The sequence below is a fragment of the Rhopalosiphum maidis genome, chromosome 2, assembly GCF_003676215.2.
Source record: "Rhopalosiphum maidis isolate BTI-1 chromosome 2, ASM367621v3, whole genome shotgun sequence".
Classification (NCBI taxonomy): Eukaryota; Metazoa; Arthropoda; class Insecta; order Hemiptera; family Aphididae; genus Rhopalosiphum; species Rhopalosiphum maidis.
Window position 1 is genome coordinate 8,977,730 of NC_040878.1, and position 11,932 is coordinate 8,989,661.

Consider the following 11,932-nt stretch of genomic DNA (forward strand, 5'->3'; position numbering starts at 1 on the left):
CATATTATTATAATATTATTACTAAAATACTATAACTACTAACACAAATAAAATGTTCCACTCAATTATCGTTTAAACGACCGTGGAAAAAACTCAACTTATTTACTTTATCTACAGAAGGTACTCCAAGAAACAAATTTTATTTTTATTTATAAATAAAATCTAAATTATCAGGTTATAAACATTTAGGTATAGACATATGAAAGAAATTTGACAATTCTAAATTACGGAAAGCTCTGCTGGTGTCCGATAGCCAACACATATTTTTATCTTTGATAGTTAATCATTATTATTATTGCATAAATTATCATCTTGAAAACACTATAACAGAATAAATTTATTTTATATTGGTTACTGGTTAGTGGTTATCAATTATCGGTAATCCTCGTAGACACCTTAGCGTGTAAATGGTATCGTGATCTCTTACAATAACAATTAATAAACATATAAGTATTACATAGAAAAGAAAGTATCAGCAGTATGTGGCTTCTTTCATCATATAGTTTTTTCGTATCATGATTTTTTTATTTATTTATCTTATGTCATATTATTTTTAGTATAGATTGTATATTACTTATATATATTAATAAAATCAATACTGTTAGTAGCTATTGCAAAGCGTAAAATATTGGTTCGTGACATTTTTTATCTTATATTGTAGGTTTCATTATTTAATATACTTTATGATCACATCATAAAAAATTTCTGTTTTTGGTGCCGATGTCAACTAAATGAATTACACAAAAACATATTATCATTTTTTTGCTTTATGGTTATTAATATTAATATTTTATTTTTAGTACGTTAATTGTTATCTGTAATAATAAGAATAACAATAAATTAAACGGACCAAAAGAAATTTATAAATTATTATAAAAAGAAGTGTAAAAAGTGTGCACGCTGTTACAGTCAATTTAGTGTAATATGTACAGGGAGATTCACCAATACGCATGATCGCCTCATTTATTCTTTTAATAATATTAATATAATGCAATTATTCAAGTTCTAATTTTTGGAATTTTTTAGTATATTTTGTAGTTGTTGAATTTTATTTCTGTCCTTAGAACTTTTATACTATTTATGGAATGTTTATTGCGGACTTGCAATGACATATTAACTTCAAACGAGAATCATCAGTTTTTTACTACATAAATTATTAAAGAAAATTTTGATGTAACCTTTGCGAAATTTAAAAAAGTAGTTTTTGAGTATTTAAGCTTTTTGCACTAACTTCCAAAGATACATAATTACATATTAGTTATAGTTATATATATATATTTAAATATAAAAGTGATGTAATATTTTTATTTTAGTACTCTAATCTCTAGATTATTTTGTACTTAAGTACATAATAATTATTATGTTCAGAAATTTTAACAAATTATAGTATATTTTTATTAGTTAATAATTATTAGTACTATAGTTTTCAAATCATTATAAGATATTTAAACCTAGACTATAATTCTCAGTAAATAATATATAATAAATAAACTCGTATGGATTTTAATTTACCTATAGGTAAATAAAAAATCATAAGCTTAAGATTTACAGTAAGAAAGGCATTTTTAATTTTAAAAAATAAAGTTTGTTTCGTTACAGTACTATACACTTCTTAAATTACACGAAAAAAAAATGAAAGTACTTTATAATATATTCTTTAAGTAAGTATATTTGAAATTTCTAAAAATCTGAATTTCAATAAATTTATTTTTAAAGGAAAAAATGTGGGTAAATATGTAAGGTAATTTGTGAATTATCAACTATGTATAAACCTTTCTACCAAACGAATAAATTAATAAATATATATTAACATAATTCAATATGTTGTTTCTCAATTTTTAAAATGAAATAAATTTCTATATTTTTTTTTCGAAAGATAGACTTTCTTTTTTTATTCAGCCCTAATCATTCGCTATTAAGAAATATTTTAATTGTAAGATTTAAAGTTAAAATATCGATAGCCATTTATTTGACTAATAATTACATTACATAATATTATATAATATAATATATTAAATACATATATAAAAGTTATTAACCATAATATAGATATTATTATGTATCTTGTATCTACCTACATACAAGTTTATTGTAGAATAAAAGTTTACTTGGAATCGGTGTGTATTATAATTGAAACGACTGGGAATTTAAGCAGAATTTAGATGTTAATCAGTTTCTTTTTTAATTTCACAACGTGCAATAAACAATCTCTTAAAACATATTATCTATCTATTTAGGTATATTCCGTATGCATACATACTATAATGAACATTTATTTAAGTTTAGTTCAGGGACATTTGCTGTTCTTGTAGGTTATGAACAATTATGTGCGAATGTTTTAAGTATGTTGTTATTATAAGAATTATTGTCTTAAGATAATTGAATATTTGAATAAAATTTAGGATATTAAACATTATAATTAATTTATACAGACTGGTAGCCATATCTAAAGACTAAAGCTACTATTTAACTGTGCTTTTACATAGGTTATTCTGAAGTCACTAGATGTTACAAATAATTAAATTATTTATATATTGTTTTATATAATTATAATAATTAGTAATACACATACACTAATGCCACCCAAAACTATGATAGAACAATATCCTGTTTTTATAGAAACAAAAAATGTTTAATCTAAACAAATATCTATATAATTTAACAACTTGTTATATCCTTTAAATATAATCACTGTATTCGGTATATAAAAAATGTATAAAAATTGCATTCAGTATTTTATAATAATAATTACTATAGTAACTTTATTATTATAATAATTTTTATGCGGATTTTACATGAACATTTTTAAGGGGTTGACAAAAGTTAAGGAGATTGGTGGGTGAAAGTAAAGCCCCAACATTATTCAATATAATATTATCCAAGTAAATATTTATATAGACAGGTTTATTCTTTTTATTTAGCAAACTGGATACAAAACATAATATTTTTTTATATCAGTCGAACCCAAATTGCAATCAAGCTTTTCGTGGTTCTACTGGTTTCCCTAATAATAAGCAGAATAATTTTACAAAGATAAATTTTATTGTCAATCATATTTTATATGATACCATGTTTAATATTGCATTTTAGCGCTTTCCGCTAAAAACAGTAATGTCTTCTAGTTCTTAGATTTTTAAAGATACCTTAAACTACCAGTGGATGGAAGGCGGCCTTGAATAATTATTATAAATATTTTAAGTTACAGGTATTTTCATATTTGTGTATTTAGCATTTAGGCATCATGTTATAATATTATTACATATTAAAGATAGTAGTTAAGTACGTATGTTTTCTTTAATAGCCACGCACATAAGCAAAAATTAATGGATTCTAGTTGTATTTAAGCACTCAAAAGAACATTTGGAGTATTGATAATTTGTTAAAACTACGTATACAATGTAATTTTTTATATTATACTCGTAATCAAATACACGTCGATTTTTCTCATAGAATAACGCCCACGGTGATTGGGATTTTTATGTATTTAATTAATAATATAATATACTAGTATATATTATTGGTCTGCCAATTTACAAATACCCGTTGGCGAGAATGGAAAAAAAAACCCGAAGACCCGGATTATCCAAATACGTAGGTAGGTAGACTACACTGATCGCCATCTATAATAACTTACAAATATTACGGTGAGTATCTGCCTTCACCGCAGTTGTACAATCGTACTCACTCGTACGGCGCTGCACCGACCTAAGTAAATAAACGACGACGACGACGACACACATAGGTATTGCACTACGGCCACTACGTCACATATATTATTATAATATAGTACGTAAAGTACATAGGAAATGGCGTTTGCATAAATTATCGCTTTCGCGACAAACGTTATTATAATGCTAGCTATCGCCACTTCTGTTTAACACAATATAGGTACTATACCCCCACTGCGGCAATATATAATATGTTATATTCGTATGGATATATTTACGCAAAAATTTAATAATAATATACCTATAGCTGTGAAGGTTAATGCGCTCGATTAACAACGTGTTTCGTGATCGGTCGGCCAACGGTGCGACCCGCGAATATCTAGGGTATTCGTCGCGATAATAACATTGAATAATATAATATAATTATAATATATAAAATTATAAAAACAACAAACGGTATCGACGGATGTAACGAGAATATTATTGCACTTCAAAAACAACAACAAAAACGGTTTCATTGAGTATATTATTATAATAGAACAATACAAGATGATCATTTAAGTGTCTGCATTCATTGTTACATTTTTTTTTACATGCATAAATGTAGTTTAATGTAAAATAAAAAAAGTGAAAAAATCACTTTTTAATGTTATTGTTTTTTAGTTTTTCGAATGAAAAGTGATAACATACATTTTTTAATTCATATTTCTAGGCAGAACATTTTTTAGAGTATCTACCTACCTATTATTTTGATATATAATAATAATCCAATTTCCGCCTATTTAAACTTGAAGTATTTATAAATAAATTAACTATACTCATTTGAAATCCGATTTTTATGTAATTCAAAATAAGGTACTTCGAACCTCCGACAATATCTTCGAAATATGAAATATACCTATTATCCCTTAAAAAAAATATACAATTTTAAGATGAACAATAATTGTTGTTTCGCAACATCAAACCATAGAAAAATAATAATTCCCAAAAAATTAAAACTTTTTGAAACAAAGCACTAAGCCGCACTTTAAATAAATCTAAATAATATTATATTGTAATGCTGTTCCTCGGTCATCGCAGAAAATATTCCATTCATTATAACTATCTCATGATGGTAGTAAACGAATAACAACACTAAATACTAGGTAGGCTATATAATCCTGGTAAATACATTGGTCAAAATAAAAAAAAATAGATTAAATTAAATAAAAAGTAATATCGTTTATTGACCTAACCATTCAACAACTTAATCAGTATAGAATAATAGATACGATTATCAACAAAAATAGGTCAATGAGTACGAGACCGATTTAAATACGCACTTATACCAAATATTTGACGCCTGCTGCGAATCGAATTAAAAGTAATTCCAAAATACCCTATGATATGTTTGAAATTTTCGGGCCAAAACTTCCATATTAATGACAATTCATTGCTCTTCCTCAAAAAAAAAAACGGGACTTGTTAAAGTCATATTATAATATATTAAGACAATAATATATTGTAAAGTGATGTACATCCATCATGTAGATATTATATGAGATACTTCATACTACCTGGTGATAAAAAAATCACAAAAAATGTTATCTGCGCTAAAAATTTAAAAATATAACAAATTTCAAACTTTTATAAAAAAAAAGATTTTATTTATATTATGAAGAAAATTAATATCGATATTCAATGCTAATATTTAAACTATAATATTATAGGTCAATATTAAAATACGTTACACAATAATTTTATTTTTTGCGCGTACCCGCGAGCGGCTCGATAATATTACATACTAATATCGTAGGTATTTACAATTAATAAAACTTTGTTGAATTTGTAAACAATCGCGTATTCGCGTGTGTACCCACGGTAAACGATATTATTATTATATTTGCGATTCGTTGCGTATAGTTATTATTATTATGGTTATGCCTTGTGCGTTTCATTACATAAGACGATAAATAGTTATAACATAATAATTCATCAATCGTGCGGTACATCATCATCGTTACATGCGCCGCCGCGCCCGCCCCTACCGCCACCGTTGAAGCCTACTCGTCACTGTCCGTCGGTGGTGCGACGACGTCACGGCGATGACGCCGATGACGCCGTTTGGTAATGCCGCCGCCGACGACAACGACGACGACGGCGGCGGCGGCGGCGGCCGATTATTACAACTCTCCTACGTCACCGTCTTGGACGGCGGCACGTTTGGCACCGTTTACCGCGCGGTGTTGTCGGCCGCCAGTGGCGGTGGGACGGCGCGTACAGTGGCCGTCAAGCGCATTCGGTCGCCGGGTGGCGGCCGTCACGAACTGGACGTGCACAGACGGCTACAGCACCCGAACGTCGTCAGACTGCTGTTCCACTTTTATTCCGGTAACGAAAAAAAAACATATAGGTATTAGGTATACGGTACACCATATTGTCGTATGCGCGCGACGTCATTTTATTACACAGTCCGCAAAGTGGCACTGCCACAGGTTTCCAAGTAAACCATTTATTTCGAGGCAGTTTCAGACACTCGATATGGATTTAAAAAAACTTGGGGACCCCATACCCCCCTAACACAACATGAATATAGTAATATTAACGTACAAATATTGCTATTATTGTCATTATTTATACAATCGACATCTATTATAAATCCATATTTTTTAAACAGTTACAGAAAAATATAGATAGTGGTGAAATGTTACACCTTCTGTTCATATATTATTCACTCGCCCCAAATTTTTTAAGAAAATCAACAATTCTTATCGCCTGTGTTTTACCACTCATCAGTAATAATACTTCTACTACGAAAACAAACTTTTTATTTTCCAATGATATTAACTATCAGATTCGATTTTAAAATTGTAGAAAATAATTTATAACATTAACTGAAATAATTGACTTTATATTTATAATTGATAAGCATTTTATTTTGGGGGATTATATATCGACCTTTGGTGAATTTAAGTTCCTCAAAGTCCTTCCCTATCCTCAACCTATTTGCACCAATGCGTATTACAATTATTTGCTTTTGGATTCGTATTCCAGACCATATTATAGAGGGTATTACTTAAGGGCAGGACTGTAAATATGCAGAAAAGTGCATTTATTTAAAATGTAAAATGTGGCATTTTTTGATAGAAAATTAAAGAAAAGTTTGAATCGTGTAACAATAAATTACAATTTTGAAACTTTTATTAATACGCATTTGTTGATATTTTTAATTGCTTGGGTAATTAATTGTATATATTAATCATTTTTTGTAGTTTAATGTTTTTTTTTATTGCACTTTTTTTAATTTCCAAATATCAAATTTTTTTTTAGCAAATGTTATAAATTATTATTTTTTAATTTACACGGTTCGTAGTTGAATACGTCACACTTATTTATTATAATCTATATATATATATATATATAGGTTTGTGAATTTTTTTGCAGTTTTATTTTTAAATTTTTTTACAGATTGTTTGAATTATATGACTATACAAACATAATTTTGAAACTTGTATTTTTTGGCACTTGATTATTTAGATTAACTGCGTTTTAGGAATTAAAAATGCATATTTAAATATTTTATACATATATACTATACTATGTATAGTACATTTAACTCGCAGCTCTACTCATGGATAACGTAATAGATATAAGTATAGATGTAATATGAGTTTTTATTCAAAATTCAAAATTAGCTGGTTTGGTTACAAAGTCATATGGTATGGGTGTAGGTTGTATTAAAAAAACTTAATAAATATTTGATCAAAGATTTTCATACAAACAAACAACTATGACGTCTTATTAGCGATGTTATCGGACCTATGCCTGTTTATTAGTATATGCATATTAAATAACGAATAAACAATAAATATATATTGTATAGACCGCTGCGATATTAATTGAAACTCGGCCTATATTAATATGATATGTTTTTTTCCATTAGATTTATATTATTTTTAATTATCGTGCTTCAAATTAATTATTAATTACTATATTGATAATAATAATATAATATTATATAAGTAAGATTATCGTGTTTGATAAGGTTGCATTAAATTCGTCTATAGTTTTTTCTCGGGTTTATTGATCGTATTCATTCATCGATTTACATCAAATTTGACAGGAATTGGTTAAAAGTAACATTTTCGCAACAAGTGATTGAAGAAGTCGGGAATTGTCGAAATAATCACTTGTCAGTGTTTCTGCACGCAATAAATTATATTAATGAGACGAACGATTCACCAACGGCTAAAATATCGACAAGACAATCGACCTAATCGACCTATAATCAAAATACCACAATACCAAATTTTACTTTTACCATTTTATTTGTATACCTTACCTTAGGAGGTAACCAATATTAAATTATTATTATTATTAATTTTTTTTTATCGGAATAACGAAATATATTACTGAAAAATGGTTGTATGTGTAATGAATGAGTTCAGTGATGTAACATTATACATTTATACGTAGGTGTATAGAATAAATAACAATTTCATTGACTTTGAAAATACCTACCTATACTAAATTATAAAATATTGTTATAATTATTGTATGATTCATCAAATTCGGACCGGGATCATGACACTGAATGCTTGTGAAGGAATGTATGTAATTTTTCAACTAGCTTAAAAATTGTTAAAACGTGTATAAGTAATAATTATATGTATAGTGAAATGCGTGCCATAACCTTAAACGGAATAACTGTATTACTAACCCAATTACAAACAATTTAAGAAAAAAACGGTGCGCACGAAGTTTACCTATTACAATATAAAACTTAACCTAACTTAACATATGGGATCGATAAATGAAAATCGATATACACATTTAAGATAATATTCATATCCTCATGGCATGCTAACTCGTGCAGCTGACTAACGCGTAACATAATATAAGCATACCTAGTGAATTTTTTCTCAAGAATTAATATTAGATACTCTGTCATAATATATATATATATACTATAATAATATATCAAAAATCGCAGACAACGTTCTGAGTTTGTACAATACATTTTAAAACGCTCCAGTCATATGCTATCGATTCATTTTAATGATTAATAATATCGGAATAAATTAATTATTATGATTATTATTTTCTTAATTCACTACGTTTTGCGTTAAGCCAACACACGACGTCCTCTCGATCAAAGCACAGCAGTGTATATTATGTGACGTTATGTGTGCGGTGCAGGGCCAGACGACGGCGTCGGCAGTCGGCTTAATTTGGTAATGGAATTGGCGCCGACCAACTTGGACCGCGCGATCCGGCGGTTGGCAGCAGCCGGTCGGACTGCGAGCACCGGCCACGGCAAGCTGTACGCGTATCAGATGTTCAGGGGCCTGGGGTACGTGCACTGGACGGCGGGCCTGTGCCACCGGGACGTGAAACCTAGCAACCTGTTGTTGTACCCGTCCACGGGCGTGCTCAAGCTGTGCGATTTCGGTAGCGCCAAGGACCTGTCGGACGGCCGGCCGAACTCTCGGTACGCCTGTTCCCGTCGATACCGGGCGCCCGAGTTGCTATTCGACCAACCGCTCGACGCGCCCGACTACACCACCGCGGTGGACGTGTGGAGCGCGGGTTGTGTATACGCCGAACTAATGGCGGGCGTTTCTCTGTTCCCTGGCACAAGCGTCCGGCATCAGCGAGCTTTGGTCACGCGACCACCGGAATTCCCGAGTTGGGCACCGGTCGACGCGGTTCAGCTGGTAGCGGCCACGCTCCGGTTCGACCCGGCCGCCAGGCCGACGGCACTCGAAGCGTGCGACCACGAGTGTTTCGACGCGATCAGACAATCGGGCGGCCATCGCCTGCCGCCTCTGTTCGACGAAGACTACGACCACTACGATCGCGATGGCTACGACGACGATGACGGATACGCGCGAGTCTGAGGATATCACAGGGACGATAACGCGCGCGGGTTATGGACACGCCTGATGATTATATTAAAAACAATTTACGACCGCACCTTCACTTATGCTATATGTGTAATAGCAGCGAACAAATACATCATCGGCGGTGGATTTTATCGCTCGCGGTAGATAATAGCCAGATAGAAAGAGGGTGCGTATCGGGATTAAAATTTGGGCTAAAATCAGGGTCACGTTTAGAGTTGTATACTGGCTGGTAAAATAAATTTGGCTGCGTACTCATTTTCGGCTTTATATTACATTATTTTTTCGTCTAACAAACGACTTAACGTGAAAACTGTACAGGTAGCAGCGAAAAGAGGGTGCCACACTCAAATTGACTAGGTTAAATAATATGATATCATAATATTATCATATATTATTGTGATTTTTTTTTTATATATATTATACCGCCCTAGGGGGTGGCCTCATCATTCGAGAACTCACTTTCAAACCCATCTCTGATATATAAACCTTTATAATACAAGAAAATACGAATCCGTTAAGGAAATATGATAATATTATCAGTGGCGTAACATGAAACTTAGTGTCCCTAAGGCCTTTAGAAGATAAATGCTCACTTAAAAATGGAAATTAAATTATTAATAGTGATGCTAAAATCTAATTAACCCTTAATATTTATTTAAAACAATAACACTAAAATTAAAAGATTAAAGTATTGTGCCCTCCCCCTCCTCAATTTCGATATACCTGTAGAGCCCTAACCCCTTAACAAAAATATGCAATTAAATTTTATCATAATATATTTCAGCGCGCATGCACGACACAAATGACTTACCTTTATCGGCTTGTATTGAGTCTACGACGATGTGCGAGAGTATTATGAAGTTTGTTCTGCACGAAAGTGATTTTTGCAGTTAATTAAACGTTTCGGACCGATGTTGGCGATAGAATAAACAGCGTGCAAATGTGCGGAAAATACCTATATATACATGCTTGTGTGTTGGATATGACGTAGATTGTAATTTTTTGGTTCTATATACCATTCGTGATTATTATCGTAAAATTTAATGTAATTATATTGTGTTATGTATTACTTAATACATATTATTATATTTCCATTGATTATTTAAATATTTAAAAACACTTATTGGTAGTCAATATGATAATATTATCTATTTATATTGTTGTCTACTGTTGACCGAATCGATGACGCTTCAATCGTCGAAGCCGCGATATCGCAGAATGAATGCGTCACAAGCAACGTTGAGGTTTTTTACATAATATATTATTATTATATGTTTAAATACTAATAGCGCTAACAATAATGATTATTATTGACCAGATATTGTACATGATATATTATAAATCATAATATTATAAAATGTCGTGTATAGGATATATGGGTAACCATCAAGGGCGATCTCCCGCAGGTACACTGCCGGAGAACACTAAGATATGCACAATAAAACGATAACTCTTAACACTTTGGAGTCATTAATAATACGTTTAATTTCCGTTTTCAAACAAAATGCACTATTACAATAGTATAAATTACATTAAATAATATTATGAACGTTCAACTGCAGTAGGTACCTATTTGTTGTATTAATAATAATGCCGTCATTATATTGATGATGTTTGAACAAAAAAAAAAAAAAAAATAATTAAGCAGTTCATTTCATACCTTCCAATAATGATTTAAATGCTAATCATCATTTTAACTCTTGATATTACACTATAATATTATACAAGAGCGTCATCAGGTCAATTCCATGGGAGGGAAGGGATGAAAAAATAAATAAATAATAATAATAGTTAAAAAAAGGTTAGGTTAGAATTGAACTAATAACAATGATGAATAATAATTTTTTATTCAAATTTTTAATAGTATTATTATATAATTTAATTTAATTTAAATAAACTCTCGGTAGTAGTAGCCACCCTTGAGTGGTAATATTATACATATATGTTATGATATTTACGATTCTATTAGGTGACGTGATTTCTAAGTCATAATTACCTACCTATATAGTAAAATTGTGAATTAAATATTTTATCGAGAAGATTATTTTAAAATTTATGCAGGTACCTTATTATATTTTGTATTCTATATTTCTATATTTAGGTAGGATTATTATCGAGAAATGCATTTGTAATAATTATTTTTTATTATTTATCAGCTTATCTGGTACACAAGATACGAGAAACATACCTACTTATTATTATTAAAAATTTGCAGCCTATCGAACTCTATAATTAGACACTGTGTAGAGGTAAGTCGTCTCTTATTATTGGTTAAAATATATATATATATATATATGTTTACCAATTAACGAATATCTCGGAGAATCACTTAATATACAATACAAGTGTATCTCTACGGCGCGGCTTTCTTATACATTA

General features: G+C 30.3%; 2 protein-coding genes across 3 annotated transcripts in view; one reads left to right on the plus strand and one right to left on the minus strand.

The window, feature by feature from the left end:
- Positions 1–10,481, minus strand: part of LOC113551020 (laccase-2-like) — a 25,610-nt gene extending 15,129 nt beyond the window's left edge. Inside the window, exon 1 of one of the 2 annotated variants that reach the window (XM_026953009.1) lies at positions 10,365–10,481. The gene's annotated coding sequence lies outside the window, so the exon portion shown is untranslated. The remainder of the gene's footprint in view (positions 1–10,364) is intronic. The other variant, XM_026953010.1, reaches the window with a different exon arrangement.
- On the plus strand, positions 5,753–9,547 carry LOC113550865 (protein kinase shaggy-like). Its single transcript, XM_026952795.1, has 3 exons — positions 5,753–6,038; positions 7,379–7,381; positions 8,853–9,547. Exons 1-3 carry the CDS (start codon positions 5,753–5,755, stop codon positions 9,545–9,547), a joined length of 984 nt encoding a protein of 327 aa, XP_026808596.1.
- Positions 10,482–11,932: the final 1,451 nt, after the last annotated feature.

Coding starts and splice junctions, on each gene's coding strand:
- LOC113550865 (XM_026952795.1), top strand. CDS start 5,753: ATGACGCCGATGACGCCGTTTGGTAATGCCGCCGCCGACGACAACGAC.